This window comes from Macrotis lagotis, chromosome 1 (assembly GCF_037893015.1).
Source record: "Macrotis lagotis isolate mMagLag1 chromosome 1, bilby.v1.9.chrom.fasta, whole genome shotgun sequence".
NCBI classification, from domain to species: domain Eukaryota; kingdom Metazoa; phylum Chordata; class Mammalia; order Peramelemorphia; family Peramelidae; genus Macrotis; species Macrotis lagotis.
This window is the reverse complement of record NC_133658.1, coordinates 741,241,394-741,265,046: the sequence shown is the minus strand read 5'-3', so window position 1 is coordinate 741,265,046 and position 23,653 is coordinate 741,241,394. Positions and strand designations below refer to the sequence as shown.

The window sequence follows — 23,653 nt, the reverse complement described above, 5'->3', positions numbered from 1 at the left end:
TTATCAGACACAGTCAGACACACTGTAACTCATCTCTAACATAGAGTTGTTATTTTGGTCATCTTCTATAACTAAGAACAAGAACCAACCAACCAACCACTCGAATTACTGCAATAGCCTCACAGTAGGTTGGCCCACCTCAAGCTTCTCTCTACTACAATGCATTCTCCATTCAACTACTAAAAGTCCTACCAAGGCACCTCCCTACTCAAAATCTCCACTGACTTCCTATTGTCTTCAGGATCAAATACAAAATGCTGTTTGGCATTTAAAGTCCTTCACAACATAGTCCCCTCCTCTTTTCCAATCTTCTCATACATTATTCCCCAATATGTATTTTTTGATCCAGTGACACTTGCTCCTGGCTGTTCCAAGAACAAGATTCTTCATCTCTCAGTTAAAGGCATTTTTTCTGTCTCTATGCAAACTGGGACTACCAAACTCTTTCACTTTCTTTAGTCCCAACTAAAATTCCATCTTTTGTAAGAGGTCTTCCCTAACCCCTCTTAATTCTAGTGGCTTCCTTTTGTTAATAACTTCCTATTTATTTGGTCTATAGTTTGCTTTGTATATATTGGCTTTCATGTTGTCTCTCTCACTAGATGTATGAAAGTATAATAATCATTTTTCATAACTTTATATTCTGGTAAAAGATTGTTTTCTTTTGAGAGTGCTCAGCCTTCATATCAATCACCTTGCCTCCCTAGTTAGAAATTAAGACTCCAAAGTATCTTTCCCGGGTTAATTACAGACTTTGGAGAACAATGAGCACAATGCTGGGAGAGCATGCCGGGAAGAGAGACAACAGAAATTTCTGTTGACAATCTTTTTATAACAGTTTTGGGCAAAGATACTCTACAACGTTCATGGTTAGGTCACAAAGAGCATTAGTGATTTTCCTATTCTCTGCTGTAGCTTAAAAGTTCAACTAATTCCCAGTCCAAATGTGATCATTACTATGATGGTCTCCACCTTAAGATTTATTGGTAAGATCTTAGAGAATAAAGCTTTAAAATGCCTAACCTACATTTTCTGTCTTATTTTAACCTATGATTTAAGGGGGTTTTTTTTAATAGTTTTAGGGTTGACAGTTTATTAACTCCTTAAGGATAGGGACTGTCTTTTGCCTCTTTTTGTTTTTGTAGCATAGTGTCTGGCACATCAGCTGTGTCTGATTATTTGTGACCCTGGGGACTTGTCTATGCAGTTTTCTTGACAAAAGATAATGGAATGGTTTGCCATTTCCTTTTCCAGTTTACAAATATAAGGAACTGAGGCAAATAGTTTTAAGTGACTTGCCCAGGGTCACACAGCTACTAAGGGTCTGAGGCTGCATTTAAACTCAGATTTCTTGACTCCACTGAGCCACCTAGCTGCCCCATGTCTTTCAATAGCTGGCACAGAGTATGAACTTAAAAATGCTTACTAATTGATTGATGCTACTTCTAAAATATATCATTGGAAAGACATATGACTGGAAAAGTAGTAGGTCAGTCATAGAGTGAGAGAGAAAAAAACTGACAAAACAATCTATGCATTCATTCCTCTTGTATTCACCAAGTCAAGGAATCTAGGAGAAAGCACCTCACACACTGAATGGATTACATATGGGAATAAAAGTTATATGTAACTAGAAAGGACAGATAGATTGCAATGTGCATTGCATTATTAAAGGGAGTAACTTCGAAAAAATCATTGATCTATCAACCTATCTATTGAAGTACTAAAGGAACATATATACCTTGGACAAATACTAAAGACAGACACTAACCTGGTCAGAATAGGAAGAAGAGATCACTTTGAATCACATATGGGCAACTGTACAGAAGTTATGCTAATTCAGAAAAACAGAATCTAAGGGTTAAAAGGAATTCCTATTCAAGAGAAATCTAACTCATGTCCTAACAAGAATTACAAAAGTGGTCATCTGGCATTTCCCTAAAAACCTCCAGTGAGAAGAAACCCACAATTCCCCATATAGCACATTTTATGTTTAGACAGTTCTAATTACGGAAGATTTTCCCTGATAATAAGCCTTAATTGGCTTCTTTGCGATTTCTATATTCTATTTTATATCTAAAATAACCAAGAAACTAAAAAGGTAAACCGAGAAATAGAGGGAAATCATTTCCATAGTACAAAAACTTCCTTTAAAATTTAAAAATGTCCATTTTTATATTCAGTGTATCTAGAAAAAGGAGATTGTGCATGAAAATATGAATTTCTTCAACATAATACAAGTTTTTAAAATAATCCTATATATGGGGTAGCTAGGTGGTGCAGTGGATAGACCACTGGCTCTGGAATCAAGAGTACCTGAGTTCAAATCCGACCTCAGACACTTAATAATTACCTAGCTGTGTGGCCTTGGGCAAGCCATTTAACCCCACTGCCTTGCAAAAAAAATAATAATCATATATAAATGTGTGTCTATATATAATAAACTCAACATCTTATTTTCAAAATGATCTTGTTTGTCTGGGCTTCCCTCTGGTTTTTTCTGTACATTTTTTGCATTCTCATCATTACCTTCCCTATTCCTTCTCAACAGTTAAAAACAGGAAAAAGAAATCCCAAACCTTGTAAGTACAGTCAAGTTAAACAAATCCACATCATGGCAATGAACAAAAAATATATGTTTCTCTCCACACTTTTTCTCCTCTTAAGTTCTCTTCTGGAAGCAATTGTCATATCCCATCCTAAGTCCTCTGGAGATATTGCTAGTTAATTACTGTGAAGAGAATCCTTAAGTCACATAATAGTTGATATAAATTTTCTTCTGATTTTATTCACTTCACTCTTGGAAACATTTAGTATAGTTGGTATCAATGGCATTTTGATTATCCATTTCCCATTTTTAATTACTTAAAAAATTCAGATTTAAATTGTTTCAATTACTATATGTTCTAATATTGCCTCTGACAAGTCAATGATCTGACTATAACTCTGGAAGGTATAACTCTGAATTCAACAACAAGTCTCTTCCTATCCACAGAATACAATCTATTTAATTTTTATGGTAATATTAGGTACAGATCATGTCCAGAGCCTATTAACTCTTTTTCCCAAAAAACTGTTCATGATTAACAGATATTGAGTTCCTGTGTATTTTAGAAATCTTTGGCCTCTGTTTTTTGACCTTCTAGAACCTATCTAATCCCTCTCAATTTAACTTTTCTTATTTTTTTATTGAAGTCATTAAATATCAGAGTACATTTAATTTATTAAACCTTTCCAAGATTCTCTAAAATCATCCTTTTCATCATTTATGATATAACATCTATTATACTCACTATGCCATAATTTGCTCACCATTCCCAACAAATTGACAATGCCTTAAATTCCAAATTTTTTCTTTCCTTTTTTCTTTTATTATCTATTTTTTAGAATTTCCTTCTCATCATACACCCCAGGTTTTCAGCTCCCAATTATGTGTTGTATTTCCCAACAAGAAATTAAGGGATCATTTCCTTTTTCTTGTATTTGTATTCCCAGTATCATGCACATAGTAAACTCTATTTTTTGTGTGTGTTTGTTTTTTGTTGTTTTTGCAAGGCAGTGGATTGTGACTTGCTCAAGGTCACATAACTAGGTAGTTATTAAGTGTCTAAGACTGAACCCATACTCAGGTCCTCCTGACTCTAGGGACAGTGCTCTCTATCTGCACATAGTAAACTCTTAATAAAAAATTTGTTTATTCATTGATTTGAGGGATAAATTAAATTGGAGTGTGATTTCAAAATATTTGCATTTCAATCTAGTCTTTAATCACATATGCTGCTTTGACAATGTATCCACTCTTTCTACCTTCCTTTTTTTTCCTTGGTCAATCCTATCTAGTGTTTGAATTCCAATATTTTATATCATGCTATTTTGACATGATTACTGTCCAACTACTTCTAATTATTAATCTCCTAAGCTAAATATTAGAATGTGAGATATGAAATCCAAAAGAAAGAGGAAGCATCAGACATCATGGGCTTTCATTCATTTCAGAAATTGTTATTAATTGACCCTATGTCTGCTACCCATGTTCTGGGCAGCTGAACTCTGAGAAAGTATACTTTTTCCTGAGTGTGTTCTTAGGACCAAGGAGCTTGATCCTTCCCTAACTTCTGATAGGTACACATTTTCTGTCCACAGAAAAAATAAAAAAAATTCTCTATATCTATTCCTTCTTAGAAGTTCCACTTAAATTCAATCCTTAGCATGGGCAATTGTTTCCATATATGGTAGTCTGCTTAAGTTACTAGGTATGACACTTTCCAATGAATCATGAAAGGCCTATAGAGAAGATATGCAAGAAATTGTGGCAGAACCATACACACTTGGTGTGCTATGTTTGCTAGACAGGAGAAAGTTTCATACTGAAAATTCAGTTTTACACTATTCCTTAACCCATCAACACTTCCTTGTAATACTTCTCAAACCCCGAGAAAGGTTGGCTACCTTCAACTTTAGCTATAAACTATGTAACTTATCATTGTACTGGTGGTTTTTATATAACTAAAAGAATAAAGTTCACACCTCTCCTTTCCTTCCTCTCTCTCTCTCTTCTCTCTCTCTCTCTCTCTCTCTCTCTCTCTCTCTCTCTCTCTCTCTCTCTCTCTCTCTCTCTCTCCCCCTCTCTCTCTCCCCTCCATTAAAGTATATTTGTCCTATATAAGGAAGTTGATCTTTTACTGCAGACAGCTAATCTTTAAAGATCAGTCTTTGTTCATACTAGCCCACTGACTAAGAGGAAAATATGTCTATCTGCATTCTTGCTTAGGAAATCTAGTGGTTAGACAAGGATAAATAATGGTATTACATGGAATAATTAATCTAATGAGGGGAGAGCATTATCTGAAGGTGGAGTTTCTATTCAGAAATGTGATTTCCAAGTCTTCAGGGTACTGTAGCACCCTATCATTATTATAAATTCTACTCCTGGCTTGACAGCAGCCCTGCATAACACTGTATGACATTTTAAAAATTTCTAGACAAGTTTAACAGAACTTTTGGATAGTTTATGTACCACTTCCTCAATGTCTTCATAATTATATCTACTCTGACACAGAAATCCTGTATAGACACTTAGATACATCTTTTGTTCCTATCTTTGTTTTCTTTAGTATTATTTGAACCTCCACTGTAATAGGCACATAATAAATGCTTATTATTTGATTAATTGATTGAGGTACATTTGGGACTATGTTAAAAGGCTCCAAATGTTGTGGTTCGATTGTTCTTGAAAGAGGAAAGTGTTTGGCAAAATGGTTTTATATATATTTTCCATTTTTCTTCTGTTGATAGTCAGTCCTCCTTCCATTTTCATGCTTGGGTTAACTTAGAATGATTTTACTTAATTGAGTATCTTGCCAGTCTTTCTTTTAGACTTGTTTTTACCATCCATTGCTTCTCTTTTTTATGATACAATTTAATTTATTATTATCTGTCATCCTTCTTCCATGATTTTTATAAATTTATATTCTTACCTAGTGTTGCTTTTGGCAGCCATCTCTTGCCATTTGACTAGGAAGTCTAATATTTGCCCATCAAGACATTCACTGGTTTGATTTGATCTCCCTCTTGTAGCAGTTAATTTTTATTGGTTAAACTCTTGGAAACATTTAGTATAGTGGCATCAATGACATTTTGATTATCCACTTCCCATTTTTAATTACTTACTTAAATAATTCAGGTTTAAATTGTTTCAATTACTGTATGTTCCAATATTGGCTCTGACAAGTCAATGATCTGACTATACTCTGGCAGGTATAACTGAATTCAACAACAGTTCCTATCCACAGAATACAATCTATTTCATTTTTATGGTAATTTTAGGTACACATCATGTCCAGAGTCTATTAATTCTTTTTCCCAAAAAACTGTTCATAATTAACAGGTATTGAGTTCCTGTGTATTTTAGAAATCTTTGGCCTCTCTTTTTTGATCTTCTAGAACCTATCTATCCTGCTCAATTTAATTTTTCTTATTTTTTCATTGAAGTCATTAAATATCAGAGTACATTCTGATTGGATTTGGAAGGTCTTTTTGAGTTCTTAATGGGAATAAATAGACTTGTAAACTTTTCAAACACTTTATTCTTATATGTAGCTTGGTGAAAGATATTGAAGAGGTAGAGAAAAATCTTGGCTCTTATCAGTAACTTCTAATATATATGTCAATTCTTCTAGCTATACAAAACCTTTATGAGATTCACCTGTAAACAAATTAAGGGCATGCCTCCAAGAAGGAAATGAAATTCAACAATGAATAACATTTTTCCTTTCAAAATTAACTCAAAATTATGGGGAATATAAAATTCCCATGGTGGTTAATGTTAAATGATTTCCAAAAGAGTATATGATGTAGTGGGGGAAAAATACTGTCCTACAGAATTTTTTATAATAAACTGTCTCCCATGCAGATACCAGAATTTAACAACAGAGATCACTCAATTCATCAACCTTTTGATAATAAACATCAGATGATGCCTGAAACTGGGAGCTGTACTCTTGTCAAAGGTATTTGCCATTGTGATAGAACTTATAAACCCCTAGTTAAGGTTAAAGAGGGAGAGACCTCATCCAGATGAAGTGGTTTTCCTGATGCTTCTGTTTTCAGAATGGCTTATCGATAAATTCATCATTACCAGAACATTGCTGAGCCTCCTGAGAAATCTGTATCATTCTAAGGAATCTGGCTATTCAGACACACAAGTATATGAAGACTTTCTACTGCCCAAGTTTCTACATGAATTTGAATGAACACATAGGACATACCAAGTAGTATGACTAGCTGGGATAGACAACATAAATGGAGAAGTTGGGTTCAAAGTGAGATAAGAGGATTAGAGTGGGCTGTACTGTTTTGGGTAAATTGCAAAGCTAAACTAATTACTAAGCCCAAATTTCCCAGGTTTATCTTTTAAATAATAATGCGCTACCAGTATTGCTAGGTGATAGCAAAATATGCAATATAACTGCCTCTGAAAAACTAAAAATGAGTGTCATATAGAGAACAATAGAAAGATGTAAAATGAATGTGAACAGGTTGCAATATATAACCAAGGAGAAACTTCAAAAAAGAATCAAAATAAATGATGTCATCAAGAAACTGTATGAAGGAAAATTGAGCTGATCACATGACAAATAAATAGTTGGTGTTCCACTTGTACCCTGGCAAAGGAGAAATCAGGATGATCTCTAGCATATTGGTTGGCATTGTCTCCACCCCTAAATTATTGGAACCAGATGATTAAGAATTTCATAGAGTGGGCAGAGAGGGAAAAGTTATGATCTGAATCTCTGGAAGGAACTCATAAATCACAATGAAATCACAGATTCATTTTATCTGTGTTTAATGAAACCAGGACTTGGAAACTGCTTTATGTTTAATATAAAGCAGACTATATCTGAGTATAAATTCGGCCCATAGAGAAATGTGGACACACAGAGAGGTGGACATAGATATAGAAACACAGAGGCAAGCAAGAATATATTCACAGATACAAAAAGTTGTTAGATTAAATGATCTTTAAGTCTTCTTCCTCTTTTATATCTCTGAATAAGACATGGAAAAGAAATGGGTAGGGGAATGTGAACTTTAAAAAGACCACCGTGTATTACCAGGTGGTCATATAAGCACTTTATCTCACTTCAAATTTTTACTCTGAAAATGTTCAATTCATGCACCATTATTTCCACCATTTTTCTTCTTATTGGATAAAGAGCTATGAATAAGCTCACTATCAAAATCTTCTTTCTGTCCTATTTTGCTCCTTTGTTTTGTTTATGATGACTACTAGGGTATGCATTAGATAAAGTGGAACAGTTTTATCTATGCAAAAAAATGGAACCTTATTCCAAACACAGAGACAAGAGCCTTACATTTAAAATTAATCTGAGTCAAACAGGACACCGTTTTCCCAAATCAAAGGATCAAGAAATTGGGGTTTCTGAAGTTAAAACCCAAAGACTTATGGGGTTCAGTTTTGATATCACATCATTTCATAAGGATTGGAAACATCGGAGGAAATCAATGTCCCTCAATTTCTCCATGACTGACACATAGAAATGGGCAGAAAATATGTCGATAATTTTTAATTTACTTTCTTATGATTCATTCAAACTCTCACCACCCACTTACTATAACTCCACTGTAAGAGAATTCCCCTACAAATACAAATGCAACTTTTTTTAATAGTAAAGGACTTGTCATCACATCACTACTTCCTTTGATGAGCTAATACTTTAAGAATCTCTGCCCAAAATTTCTTGTTGTAAGTCTTCAGAAGGCAAAGCTATCTTACTCAACAATTGAGCCCAGCTAGGGAAAATGGATGTCCATTTAAAAGAACAAGTACTAGTTACCCCCAGAATTCCTCATCTTGCTATCATTTGGTATGGCCAAATCTCATTGAAATGATAATACCTCCATTCTGATCCCAATCTTGAATGAGAAAAAAAAGTTTGACTCTATGGAAAAACCTGACAGTAAAAATCAATATTCATTATTCCATACTTAGTTCTTTATCTCTTTCCTGGCCTAGAAATAATTATCTCTGAACCTTCTACTCCTTTTTACATCTCGGAGAGCATATGCTACATATCCAGAGAACAAAGAGTTCATTTCTTCTCTGTGCTTTGCTCCAAGTAGTAAGCCAACATTCTTGAATGCCTATCAAAAGGAGTGAATAACAGGTTCATGACAATAAGACTACCATTTCCAGGAATGTCATGATCATCAGTACCTATGCTCCCACCATGATGAATACTGATAAAGTTAAAGAATAATTTTATGAAGACCTGGAGACCCTTATCATCAATGTACCAAAAGAGGATAAGTCTATAATTCTGAGTAACTTTAATGCTAGAGTAGGCTCAGATTACCAAAAAGGACAGGAAATCCTTGGGAGGAATGGAGTTGGAAACAGCAATAGCAATGGTCACCATCTATTGAAAACGTGCATATTATGACTTTCTTATCATAAACATTCCATTTACCTAAACTTAATAAAACTTCCTGGATGTACCCTCATAGTAAACACTGGCATCTATTAGACTATATGATTGTAAGAAGAGACAGACAGGATGTGAGAGTGACAAAGGCAATGTGTGGTACAGAGTGGTGAATTGATCACAAACTCATTCTCTCTAAGCTAAATATTCATATTCAACCACAGTGGCAGCCCCTAGGCAAAATGACACTAGAAGAATTATTGTCAAGAGATTGGGGTATCTCTCTAAGTGGGAATAGTTTGTTGCTAACTTGGAGGGAAAACTGAGAGAACACACAGTTGGCAACAGTGGAGCAGAAAAGGAGTGGACAGCTCTCAGAGATCTGGTGTACTGCATTTGCTCATCTGGGTCAGAACACTTGAAAACACCAAGACTGGTTTGATGAAAATGATGGAGAAATCAGAAGCTGCTAAATGAAAAATGAGAACTCCACAGGGTTTACTAGCAGGATAGTTCATCCATCTCTAAGGCAGCATTTAATTCCATTAAAAGTAAAGTCCTGGCGGCTAGGTGGCGCAATGGATAGAGCACTGACCCTGGAGTCAGGAGTCCCTGAGTTCAAATCCAGCCTCAGACACTTAATAATTACCTAGCCGTGTGGCCTTGGGCAAGCCGCTTAACCCCACTGCCCTGCAAAAACAAAAACAAAGCAAACAACAACAACAAAAAAACTAAAAGTAAAGTCCAAGTGAAGCTTAGAGAGATGAAGAATTCTTGGTTCAGTAAGAAGGCAGATGAAATTCAATTTTATGCAATTATAAACCAAAATGCTTTTCTGATGCCCTGAAAGCTATTTATGGGCCAAAGATATATGGTGCATCTCAATTACTCAGTGTTGATAGATATACATTGATTAATGATAGGGATTTGAAAGCTTCCATATTGTACTTAACAGACCATCACCAATCAATGTAGAAGCCATTGACAGCTTAAGTCAAGTTGAAGTCAATCAGTCCCCAGCTGAAGTTCCGACTGAAGAAGAGGTTTTGTATGCCATTAGGCTCCTTTCAAGTGGCAAAGCATTTGGTACTGATTCTATTCCAGCTGAGATCTACAAGGTGGGGGGGGGTCCATTGTTCATCCAAAAACTGACCAAAATTTTCCAGGTTATGACATAAAGAAGTTATCCCCCAAGAATTCAAGGATGCCTCCATCATCCATCTTTATAAAGGTAAAGGGAACAGATTGTCCTGTGACAATCACAGGGGTATTTCTCTTTTAGCTATTGCTGGTAAGATTCTTTTTTTTTTTTTGGTTTTTCAAGGCAATGGGGTTAAGCGACTTGCCGAAGGCCACACGGCTAGGTAATTATTAAGTGTCTGAGGTCGGATTTGAACCCAGGTACTCCTGACTCCAAGGCCAGTGCTCTATTCACTGCACCACCTAGCCGCCCAACTGCTGGTAAGATTCTTGACAGAGTCCTCAGTAGGTTGATACTTTACCTGGAAGTTGGTCACCTTCCTGAAAGTCAGTGTGGCTTCAGAAAGAGTAGATGAACAGTCGATATGATGTTTGCTGCCCAACAACTCCAGGAAAAATGCCAGGAACAGAACAGATATACAACTTTTGTAGATCTGACCAAGGCCTTTGATACACTGTCAGTTGCAGGGGTTTATGGAAAATTATGTCAAGATTTGGTTGCCCAGAAAAATTCATCAGTATTGTATGCCAATTTCATGATGACCTGAATGCCTCAGTTCTGGATAGTGGATGATGGCAATTTACAGATGAGGAGATCAAAGCAATCCATAGTCATATGAAAACTAAATCATTATTTATTAGAGAAATGCAAATTAAAGCTTCTCTGAAGTATCACCTCACACCTCTCAGACCATCCAAAATGAACAGAAAGGATAATGATAATTGTTGGAAGGGTTGTGGGAAATCTGGAACACTATTACATTGTTGGTGAAGCTGTGAACTCATCCAGCCTTTCTGGAGAGAAATTTGGAACTACGCCCAAAAGACAACAAAAATGTGCATACCCTTTGATCCAGCAATATCACTATTGGGTCTATACCCTGAAGAGATCATGAAAAAGGGTAAAAACATCATTTGCACAAAAATATTCATAGCAGCCCTGTTTGTGGTAGCAAAGAACTGGAAATCAAGTAAATGTCCTTCAATTGGGGAATGGCTTAACAAACTGTGGTATATGTATGTCATGGAACACTATTGCTCTATTAGAAACCAGGAGGGAAAGGAATTCAGGGAAGCCTGGAGGGATTTGCATGAACTGATGCTGAGTGAGATGAGCAGAACCAGAAAAACACTGTACACCCTAACAGCAACATGGGTGATGATCAACCTTAATGGACTCACTCATTCCATCAATGCAACAATCTGGGACAATTTGGGGCTCTCTGCAACGGAGAATGCCATCTGTATCCAGAAAAACAACTGTGGAGTCTGAACAAAGACCAAGGACTATTCCTTTAATTTAGGGGGGGAAAAAACTGATATCTTATTGTCTGATCTTGCTATCTCTTATACTTTTATGTTTCTTCCTTAAGGATAATGATTTCTCTCTCATCACATTCAATTTGGATCAGTGTATACCATGGAAACAATGTGAAGACTGACAAATTACCCTTTTTTTGGGAAAAAATGTAAAACTCAAAATAAATAAAATCTTTTAAAAAAATATTTCCCAGTAATGAATGGAGTAAATCAAGAATGTGTCCTTGCTCCCATACTTTTTAGCATGATGTTTTCAGTCATGTTATTAAATGCCTTCACTGAGGATGAACATGGCCTCAAGGTCAGCTACTACATTAATGGTAAATTCTTTAACTTGAAAAGGCTACAAGCCAAGACGAAAGTGGAGGGAGTGTTGGTGCATGATCATCTATTTGCAGATGACTGTGCTCTCAATGCAGCCTCTGAAGTTGAGATACAACAAAGTATGAATCAATTCTCTGTTGCTTGTGCTAATTTTGATCTAACAATTAACAGCAAGAAAAAACAGGTCCTTCATCAACCAGCACAACATCATCCATATGTGGAACCATCAATTACAACAAATGGAGAAGTTCTGAGTACTGTGGACAAGTTCAGTAATCTTGGCAGTGTCCTCTCCATTGACAATGAGGTTGACACTCATATTGCCAGAGCTAGCTCAGTAAATTGGGAGGCTCCAAAAGAAAGTATGGGTGAGAAGAGGTATTAGATTGACTATCAAACTGAAGTTCTATCTGTTGTGCTGACACCATTGCTATATGCCTGTGAAATCTGGTAGTCTACCAGTGCCATGTCAGGAAACTGAATCACTTCCATTGAAATTGTCTTGGGAAGATTCTGAAGCTCACTTGGCAGGAGAAGAAACAGACCCTGAGGTCCTTTCTTGAGCTAAACTGGCATTCCAACATTACTACAGAGTGCAACTACAGTGGACTGGACACATTGTTAGAACACCAGATGTATACTTGCCAAAAAAACTATTTTATGGAGAACTCACACAGGACAAATGCTCACCAGGGTGAGGGGGTGTCAAAAAAAGAGAGATACTGAAACGCCCTGAGGACTTTAGAACTGACTGTACAGCATGGGAGACACTGACACCAGATGGCCCATAATGGCGTGCCCTCATCAGTGAGGGTGCTGCGTTCTATGAGGAAGGCAGAGTTGAAGCAGCTCCAAGGAAACATGACATATATAAGTTTAGAGTACTCACCCCAGGTGTTCACATGGACTATTTGTACCCAACCTGTGGTAGTGCATTCTGAGCTCATATTGGTCTGATTAGCCACAGCTGGATACCTTGTAATTTGTCTCAAACACAGTGATGTCATTTTGGTCTTCTTCAATAACAAAGGACAAGAACCAACCAACCAACCAATGCCCAGTTACAGCAGTCACTAAGGACATGTTTCTTAGGCAACTTCACAAAATGACATAAAAAAAGCTGTGTGTAAATTATGCTTTTGCTGACCCTATCTGCATCAAAATATATAAAAACAGAAATTAATTTTGTAAATTGTCTTTAATGATACAAGTGAGGAATCACTTTTCATTTTCTAAATGGAATTTGCAAAACCCCTGATTCATTCTTACAGATCTGCCTCTATTCACTGTCTCTACCTGTAATTAAAACAGAGGTAGTCTGAGGGAAATTTTATCCATGTACTTTTCACAGATTTTACAGAAAACAATTGATATGTGACACTTAAAAGATTCATGTAAGGTAAAGAGCATGGAACACCCTCAAACACCAGTAAATGTGAGTGATTTTTTCTTTATTTTGTTTAACTTTAATGAAAGATTTGCAAGGGTCACTTTTGAGAACATCTCATTTCCAAAGGTTATAAAACACCAGTGAAAAACTGCTTAGCCCTGCACCACACAGTCTCAGTACTAATCGCCTCATTGGAACATTGAATTGTAAATAATCTCATATGATGAGCTGGAAATTTGTCATCTACCCAGCCCTATTGTGGACTATGGTGCCTAAGCACGTACATGGGGTTTTCTCACAGAGCACTTCAGAAACCTTGCATTGGCTACCTGTTAACCACAGTGGTGTATTTTGTTACACCACAAGGTTAACAACAATTTGAAATGGATAAGGACCACAAATAAGTATACTCCATACCTTGGAGGGAAAAAAATTACCTCTACCTTTAATGTAATATTTCCTTTCATTGTGAATGGAGGCAACAAACCACAGTAGCTTTAGTGGTACCTTGACTTTGCTACCAATAGAAATGGCAGATATTTTCAAAGGACAGCCTAGCTGTCCCAAATATCTTGAAATATCACTTATGCTTATCCTTACTTTGAAATGCCTGTATTTATAAGACCAGCTATAGATTGCACACACTCAGTCTTTTTGGCTACAAATTGTTTTTAAAAATAATTTGTTCCTTTATTATTATTAATTTCATTTTATACATTTAAAAACATTATTTTGAGAAATCAACAGGCTTTATCACTCTGCTAAAGAGGTCTCTGGCAAACAAAATAGTACTGTGACACATCTCAATTTTTCTGCATTTACTTTGCATGTATTTTGAATTTGCCTATCTACACATAAGTTAACAAAACAGAAGTCTTGAAGGCAGAGTCTTTTATTGTCCCTGTAAGAAACAGCATCTAGAAAAGTACCTGGAATATGGTACACACTTAATAATTTTCATAAAGCAGAGTCTTTTTTTTTGCAAGGCAAATGGGGTTAAATGACTTGCCCAAGGCCACACAACTAGGTAATTATTAAGTGTCTGAGGCCGCATTTGAACTCAGGTACTCCTGACTCCAGGGCCTGTGCTCTATCCACCTAGCCATCTTACAAAGCAGAGTCTTAAAGATTTCATGGGTTTCTAAGAGGCCAAGGAGCAAAATAAAGATTCCACTATGAATAGAGGACAGCCTGTGAAAAGACAAAGATGACACATCATGTTTAAAGAACAGCAAGTAGTCCCTGTTATTATATATTCTTTGCTTCCTGTGATATCAAATAATGGGAAGAGGGAATCAAACCCCTTAGCTAAACATTTGCTATCCCCAGCTAATCAATCTTGGAGCCTTTTGGCATAGTACACATGACACAAAAAGTTCACAGACTATCTGAAATTAACATTTTCCTCCAAGGACCCAAGTCTCACTTTCCTCATTTGTAATATTAGGGTCAATTGGACTAGCTGAGTCTGGTTGGAGTGAGGAAGAATGAGTAAAATGAGCCTGGAAAGAGAAACTAGAGTTAGACTGTGAAGGGCTTTAATGACAGAAAGGTTTTTTGCTTTATTTTAAAGGCAATCAAAAACCATTAAAATTTCTTGAGAAAGGGAGTGATTTATGGCCAGCTCTATACTGGAATAATTCCTTCCTCATTTCTGCCTATTAAAATATTTTTCTTTCTTTAAGGATCAAGTTCTACTTCCTCTATGAAGTATTTTCAGATGCTCCCCATTAAAAGTACTCTTTATACCCTCAATTTTTCCTAGAACATGTTGGTTCCTAGAACACCCCCCCACACACACACCCCTTCACTTGCATCATAGTCTATTTTGTATCATACTTAATTGTATATATGTAAAATCCCCCAAATAAAATGTAACATCTCTGTGGTTTACATCCTCAGTTCCTAGAATAGTGCCTTTCACAAGATGGATACTTTTAATAAACATTTGTTCAGTTGTCTCCAACTTGTGAAACATGACTAACTAAACAAAGGGGAGCAAGATGAGTCAAAAAGTACAAAAATACCTCCAAGGTAGAGACAGCCTTACCTCACCTACTATATATTATCACAAACACCACAACTTTTGTCTTATTCCCACCCATGCTCTCACATCGAACTGTCAGAAAAAGAAAATCCATGGTCCTGTCTGTTCCAAAAAAGGAACAAGGTTTATACCACAATGTCAAAGAAGAAATGTTAAAAAGATTACCAAACAGATTATTTATCTTCTCCAAGGTAACCTGATACCATTTATATATGAACACATGCATGCATGCATTCATTCAACAAAAAATAAATTTGCAGAATGTCTTTATATTCAAGATACTGTACTTAGTGCTTTGGGAATTATTAAGAATTCTATTATGTGATTCCTGTTCTGCTGGAGCTTATAGTCTTATGGGAGAGATAAAGCAGTACAAAATAATTAAAACTCAAGCTGATGTGAATTATGTAGTAAGAAACATAATAGGGATTAGGGGTTTAGGAGAGAAGGTGATCATTTCCAGCTGAATGGATGAGAAGTTTCATGAAGTAGGGGACATCTGAGTTATAAGAAGAGGAAGGAAATGAATTGAAGGAAGAATATAGAGAGGAACTGGATAAATGGAGATTGGAAGGGAGCAGCAAAAAAGGCACAAGAGAAATCCATTTAGGAAACCCTTCAGATTCAATAGATCCTAAAGTAAATTTTTCAGTTTCTCTTTAAAATATTCTTCTATAACTTCCTTCCTTCTATTGATGGCACCAGTATCATGAGGTTACTGCCACCAGAGAAAACCTCCTTTCATATCAATTCAATAAGGCACTTACTATGAGTCAGGAACCATGCCAGACTATCAGTTATCAACTCCCTTTAATTCTACCTTGGTCAAACTTTTTACATCTCTGTCCCTCTGGGCAAGGAGTCACAGAAAAAGGCAGTCAGGAGAAAAGCAAACAAAGGGACCTGTAGAGGTGGCTGCCCTTTGACAGGATATCCCAGAGTCTGGACCAGCCCATCCTGTACTTGAAAGGCTACCATCCTAAAAGTCCTCAAGAAGGAAGGTACCTTAGAGATCACTTAGTTCATCCACTCCCTTCATTGTATGGATAAGGACACAAGCTCAGACACATGAACTGACTTGTGCAAGTCACACCTAGAACCAGTATAGAAGGCAAGAGAAGATAGAGCTGGAAAAGCAGGTTGGAGCCAAGTTGTAGAGTTTTAAATGCCAGATTAAGGAATTTGGATATTATTTTTTAGAGAGTTGGTGATATGATCAGAGCTATGTTTCAAGAAAACCAATATGACATTCATGACACACAAAACATTTACATGCCTGAAAAATATACCAACGCATGCCTATAACCAATGGAGAATCAGAGATTTGACTGTCATATTGTACTATAGATCTGAATGATGCCTTGCACTTAGTTGCCAATAAATGTATTTTTGAATTGAATAAAATGAAGGGTCAGCACCTGGGATCCTTAATATCTAAGTGACTTTTGGGAAAATCAGTTCTTCTCTCTGGGTCTTAGTTTTCTCATCTGTAAAATGGCCTATATGTTATCTATCTAAGATCCCTTCTAACTCTCTATATAGGCTTGGTCATGAAACACAGGTAATATATTAAAAAATAAATGCCTGTTTCCCAAGGAGAATGGGATTTTCTGGCATTAAAATTATGAAAATGAAAAAGGGACTCGTTGCAATTTCTATCTCATCACAGGGGGATGCCTACTTTACCGCTCTTAAATTCAGCTTTTCAGTAACAGACAAACTGTCCTATTTTGTCTTCAAAGCCTTTCATAATCTGTCTCCAATTTATCTTTCCTGATTGGTTTGCACATAAATCTCCTTTCTACATTCTACATCCCATCCAAACTGTCCTAACTCGCTGCTTCTCATATATAACATTTTTTATCTCTTACCTGTACACTTTTGCACAGTCTATCCCTCAGACCTAGAAAGCTCCTTTTCTCATTTCTACTTCTGAAATCTCTAGCATCTTTTAAGGTCCAGTTCAACACCTTTACATTAGCTTCTTGATTTTCTTTGAACATAATTCCTTTCCTTAGTTTGCAGATAATTTGTTCTGACTTATCTTTAATACATGCTATTTCCTCTAGTCTAGCAAGCTCCTTGAGAGCAAGGGTAGTTTCATTTTTTTTCTCTTTTACAGCCCTGATATCTTGCATGGTGCTTAGTACAAAGTAGGCACTTAGTAAATGTTTGCTGTATGACTAAGTGGAAGAGATATGAAGAGCAAGTAGAGTAGAGAGAAAGTAGAAGGAGAAAAATAATAAATCAACCTATCTACCAACAAACAGGAATTCATTGAGACAGTCCAAGCAAGAGGTAATGCAGGCCTACACATATTAGGGCAATGGTGTGGGAAATGTCAAGAGCATTCATGCTCAATGTAGAATCACAGAATCACAGAACTAAAAACAAAAGGAACATTAGGGGACATTTAATTCAACCCCTTCATTTTATAGATGAAGAAACAGAGGCCCAAGAAACTTGAATCTTAGAAAGTGAAAAGAGATAAAGGTAGGAAGATGCAGGGAGAAGTAAAAGATGCTTCCAAAATTTTGTAGTTAGGAGGATGGTGCCATTGATAGAGATATGGAAATTGTGAGGAGGAAGAGGAGAAGGAGGAGGAGGAAGAGGAAGTTCCTGGGAAGGAAATGATGTTTCACATTGGATTCACTAAATTTGAAGTGTTAACAGGACATTCAGGAAATTGAAATGTTGATATGGGACTCAAGTAAGAAAATGAGATTCAAGAAAATAGTTTGAGTCACCTTTAAGAGGAAGGGAAAGGGAAAGGAGGGGAGAGGAGGGAACATGCATTTATTAAGTGAACATTATATGCATGGCAATGTACTTAATGTTTTACAAATTACTGAAGCTTTGGGCATAGGGAAGGAAGGAGTGTAGAATGAAACAATGAGAGGTGGTTGAGATTAGAACCCTGCAACAAGGGAATGAGAGGCAGAAAAGGAGACAGAAAAGTGAAATTTGATACTTTCCTTTTTTACACTGAATGTTTAGAGGTAAGAAAATAGTAGAATGTGTTCTGTTGCTGCATGTATTAACCTTCCTCCAAAAGAAAAAAATCGAGGTTGATTTTTCTAACTTTTTAAGTCACAATAATGCTATATATTTTGGGGGACATTGAAATTTTATTTTATTAATTAAATTATCTATTTTAGACTAAGATAAACATTTTCAATATCTGTGGATTTTAGTTTTGTTTTGTTAATGCCCTAGAGAACACTGGCATAGTTGGTAAACTATGGCTTGGTAATGTCAAAGACAACCAGAATGTCTAAAGGACCACTCACTCAGAAAAGGAAAATCCAAACTTGTCTCAATAATCATTGCTTTATTGTATTTTACACAATGTTATCAGATTGAAGGGGTGGTTATATAAAGACAAGGAAATGGAGAAGGCTCATGTTAAGTAGAAAATTAACTGACTTGTAAATGACAACAACAACAATAACTCAACTAAGGGTCAGAAACAAGAATTAAAACATCACAACCATACTCTGTTTACATCTAATTCTGCTTGCTGGTTCCTGACTCAAATATTGAATAAATACCTCAGAGAAAAAGCAGGGGAACTGTTGCTGTTGAACTGTGAGATAATCTAAATATATGAGACAACTGACAATACTAGCACAATATCATTCTTCGAAATAGGATACATTATATTCCTATATATTATATCGCTTTGTAATGTTCCTGTAAATTAGTAGATTATCATTGTCTTGTTTTATATAGGGTGTACTTAATCAGGGTAGCATGGTGAGACAGTAGAATTCCCTAAAAAGAACTCATCTCCAGATATCCCCAGTTTGGGATTCTTTCCAAAAGGCCAACTGGAGTTGTCTTAAAAATCAGTCCCTTGCCATGTTTAAGTAAGTCCACCATATTATGATCCAACTGGGACACACACACACACACACACACACACACACACACACACACACATAGAGGGAGGGAGGGCTGGAGTGAGGGGGAGAGAGAGAGAGAGAGAGAGAGAGAGAGAGAGAGAGAGAGAGAGAGAGAGAGAGAGAGAGAGAGAAAGGAGTAAACCAGTAGGTTTTTTATGATTTTCTAAGTTTAAGTATGCAAACCATTCTAGGGGAGAGTTATTAAAGTTTTGCCCCAGGGCACTGAAATTTAGAATGGTACCAACAGAACTTGTAGTCCTTCAGTAGCGAAAAGACAAGTGAAATTAATACAACTTAGTAAAAATTTCTTTTTGATCCAGAGCTGTGATTTTATCAATAAAGGAAACTCTCTAGTGAAGAAACTTCCTTTAATGTAGACTAGTACCTATCCTGAAACTTATAGTCTTAAATTACCTTATCCAGGGTAGACAATAGACAGATAGACAATATATGCTAAAAAAAACAAACAAACATGTTTTTCTGGCTTCAAGACTGTTTTTGTATCCATTGTGTATAATGCCTTTCTATTAATTAAAAACAGTAAACTTCCAAAATGCCAATTTACTCCGGTTATAGAAGTAACTCAGATGAACTCCCCAGCATCCCACCCCCTATTAATGCCACTCATGTGTGGCCTCAGAATGTTGTAGAATCTATAATAATCTCTCCAACAGAACTAAGAGTGTGTTTTATATAATTTGACACAGTTTGAAAAACTGTTAGTTACAGCTCTGTCAAGAATGGCTTGCTATCATGCTTAAGCCCATGTTTCTCCAAGAATGTTCACAGGAGATAAACACATCATATTAACAACCTTAAGATGCCAATTCCCTTTTTCCACTCATTTTTCTGAAGAACTAAAAATAAATGTTTTGTTGGGGTTTTTTTTAGGAAATGAGTCAACTCCAAATGAAATATAATTTATCTATTTCTCCTGAAAGGTTACAATTCTCAGTAGCCAGGAGGGTCACTGGGGCCAGGAAGGAATGGTTATTAAAGAAACCAAGGAAAAACATATCATTATGTCCTAATATCAAATAACAACTTAGTTTAAAGAAGAATTCCTGAAACATAAGTAGCTTTCCTATCTTCAATTTTATCTTCATTACCTTTGTACTGAATCCAAGAGAAAAGATAGTAGAAAGCCTCTTGAATGAAGCTGGAAATGATAGTGAACTTGACAGATAATAACCAAACATCCAAATTTTCTTCCCTTAGCTCTAACTGTAATTGCATTATGTGGATACAAATGCTCTCAGTACTTAAATATTTCTTATTCTGGGGTTTTTTTGGTTGATATTTCAAGCTTTTTACAGTTTCCCATCTCATGGAACCATCTCACAACCATCCTCATCCCACTGTTCATTATCTAGAAAATTAGGTGGATATATGGCATTTTCACAGAAAACCACCTATTCCTATCACATTTGCTCAAAACCTTAAAAAAGTTTAGGAAAAGTATACATACATCAACAAGTTTCCATGCTTCGCTGATGATGGCATACTGGAGTCGGTTGAGAATAAATCCATCAATTTCTTTCATGATTTTGACAGGTGACTGCCCAATTTTCTTCATTAGAGCATATGTTCTCTCCATTGTTGAAGGATCCGTCTCTGGATGTGGGACCAATTCAACCAATGGAACGTAATATGGTGGATTTACCTTGACAAAAGAAAAAAAATAACAAGAAACAGGAAGAGTCAAAAAAAAGTGTATTGAAAACACAGAATACAGATTTCTTGCTATAATTTTTAAAGCACAAAAAGAAAAACTCTAATTCTCAATAATAATGTGAATTCAATAACTTGGAAATTCTTCTTGGGAAAGAAATGGCTTACTTAAAATTAGCAGCCAAAGGCAAACTATCTAAAAAACAAATTAATTTAAAAAGAAGTTACAATATCCCAAGGACAGAATTCAGTGTGTTGACAACTAACCTAATAGTTTCCATTATTATCAAACAAGTTATAAAGTACTTTCATATTATCTCATACAAATCTGATAGGTAATGCCATAAAGTACACAGTCCAGATGTTATTAGCCTCATTTTGTAGATAAGGAAACTGAGGCTTGGTGAATTCACTTCAACTAAACCCAAAATCATTCTCCTGGTTAAGTGGATGAGCCAGGGCTTTGGATTATAATTTCATCGAGCTCTTTCCATTATATCAGGGATAAAATATGGGGTTCTGAAGATGAATTTAGGAGGAAAAATCTAACTCTATGGGCAGTTTCTTAATTCTAGGATTGTGGTTCCCAATGCTTTTCACTGGTAGGTCCTTCTGATTATCTTGGTCAAACTTTGTGGGGTTACTTCCAATTTTTAGGGTATGCTGCCTTCCATTCCAACAACTTCTTTTGTTTCACAATAATTCTGGATTCTTGCTATTCTGGTCTTTCTCCCACCTCACCCCCAAAATGACCGATTTATATTACTACTATTCCTTACCCAGTGATGGGATTCATTCTGTTTGCACTAGTTCAGTAGAACTGAAACCTAATTTTATATTTAATTCAGCAAACTGATTGTTAAGATGGCACTTGTTCTCTCTAAGGTGGATGGCTAGGTAGTCGTCCAATGCGGAAATTACAAATTTACATTCCTTTCTCTTTTTTTTTTTAACAGTCATCTATACAACAGATGTTTTCTAAGCACCTGGAGTAATGTTCATTCCATCTATAAGTGAAAAGAAATTTGTGGAACTCTGCTTGTAATATTTACTTATTCATTTCTCAGTATACTTTTGATGAAATTCCCTCATTTTTGCTACTTTCGTAAACAAACATATAACATAAAGAGAAAAAGTTCAAAACCACTAGGAGGTAACAAGCTGTCATTTGTTTCCACTTTGTGTTGTGACCAAAATTTCTCTGAGATATTATGAGTGCAGTGGTGTTCCCTGAACCATGAAAGCAATAGGAAGCTGGGACATAGTGAATCTATAGAAATATAGATTTAAAAGGTAATTGATTGCCCATTTCAGAAGCCATGGAAGTAGAAGAAAAAAAGAGTTAAAATAGGTAGAATGAGTTTGGTTCTGCATATGTTCCAACATTGGCAGCTATGGTCACGTGGCTATTTTCCCTCCATAAGGATATATTTGCTTACTTTGAGTAATATAACATACTCTAGCTTTATGTTCCTCTTTTATTGCTCGTATTTGAGTATTAAATTCATGAAATATTAAACTGCCTTTCGATATATCTTTTGGTATAATTGGAATGGTCATTAGAGCAGAGAACCTGTTATTAATTTTTTTGAATCCCACCACTGCCCTTACCAGCTCTTCTTAATTTATCTGCCCATTCCCTCATCCTTCATTCTCTTACTCTTTAACATCACTTCCTACCCCTAGTTTTCCACATCAACTACAAGTGAACTCTGATTACATTATAAGAAGATGTGGGAGAAGAAAAGAAGAAACATTTATATGCATGGACAAGGCAGTGTATGGTGCACTTTACACATACTATCGCTTTAATCCCCACAACAACTCTGGAAGGGAGGTGCCATTATGATCCCTATTTTACAGTTCAAACAACTGAGACAAACAGAGGTTAAGTGACTTCTCTGGAGTCATACAGCTAGTAAATATCTGAGGCTACTTTTGAATTTAGGTCTTCTTGACTCCAGGTCCAACTCTCTATCCCATAGAAGAGACCCATAAAAGACCTCTGTATCTTAGAACTTTTACCAAGAAGAAAATATTCCTCAGTAGTCATCTGACCTTTGAAATATAAAGAGGATCCAGGAAGTTGGGGCTTCATAGGAGAAAGCACTCACAATTTCTCTCTGTCTCTTGTCTCTTGTCTCTGTCTCTGTCTCTGTCTCTGTCTGTCTGTCTCTCTCTCTCTCTCTCTCTCTCTCTCTCTCTCTCTCTCTCTCTCTCTCGCTTTCTCTGTTTCTGTCTCTCTGTTTCTGTCTCTCACTCTCCCCACCCCCCATTTCTATCACCCTTTCCCCATCCCTTTCAGAATTTTTTGTGGACTCTATTTACCAAATAACTAACAAATAGCTCATCTCCTAGAGCTTTTATATTGCTTTTATATACATATTCTAAGTCCTCAGAACTTTCAACCTATTTACAGAAAAAAAATGAAATTCTATTCTACATTATTTAAAAATACACAAACTGAGTAATCAAGGGATATGGAGTAAGAGAAAAGGAAGAGAAGGCAGAGTTGTGCCTCACCTCAGATTGTGCCATCCCTCCCAAATTGGGTTGAGTTTAAACAATAAGTGTGTGTCTGTGTTACCTCTATTAGGCTCATATAGTACAAATCTTGACTGGTACTGATACTGCTCCTGCCTCCCCAGTCATGGACCCCATTACACATCAATGGAGTAATCTATAATGCCTAGCAAAATGACTGACACAGAGAGTATGAGGAAGGGTGAACCTGTGACTTCATTGGGACATGAATAGGAATTTAATAAATGCTTCATTGATTGACTGATCAATAAGCAACAAATCAATCAATCACATAACATATACTGAGTGAGCTCTCTGAGGGCAGAAA

The 23,653-nt window shown here is 36.1% G+C and overlaps 1 protein-coding gene across 1 annotated transcript in view; it reads right to left on the bottom strand.

Moving 5' to 3' along the window:
• CRYL1 (crystallin lambda 1) overlaps positions 1-23,653 on the bottom strand; it is a 200,404-nt gene that overhangs the window by 31,444 nt on the left and 145,307 nt on the right. Inside the window, exon 5 of the mRNA XM_074216246.1 lies at positions 20,600-20,794. Within this exon, the coding sequence (XP_074072347.1) occupies positions 20,600-20,794 (195 nt within the window). The remainder of the gene's footprint in view (positions 1-20,599; positions 20,795-23,653) is intronic.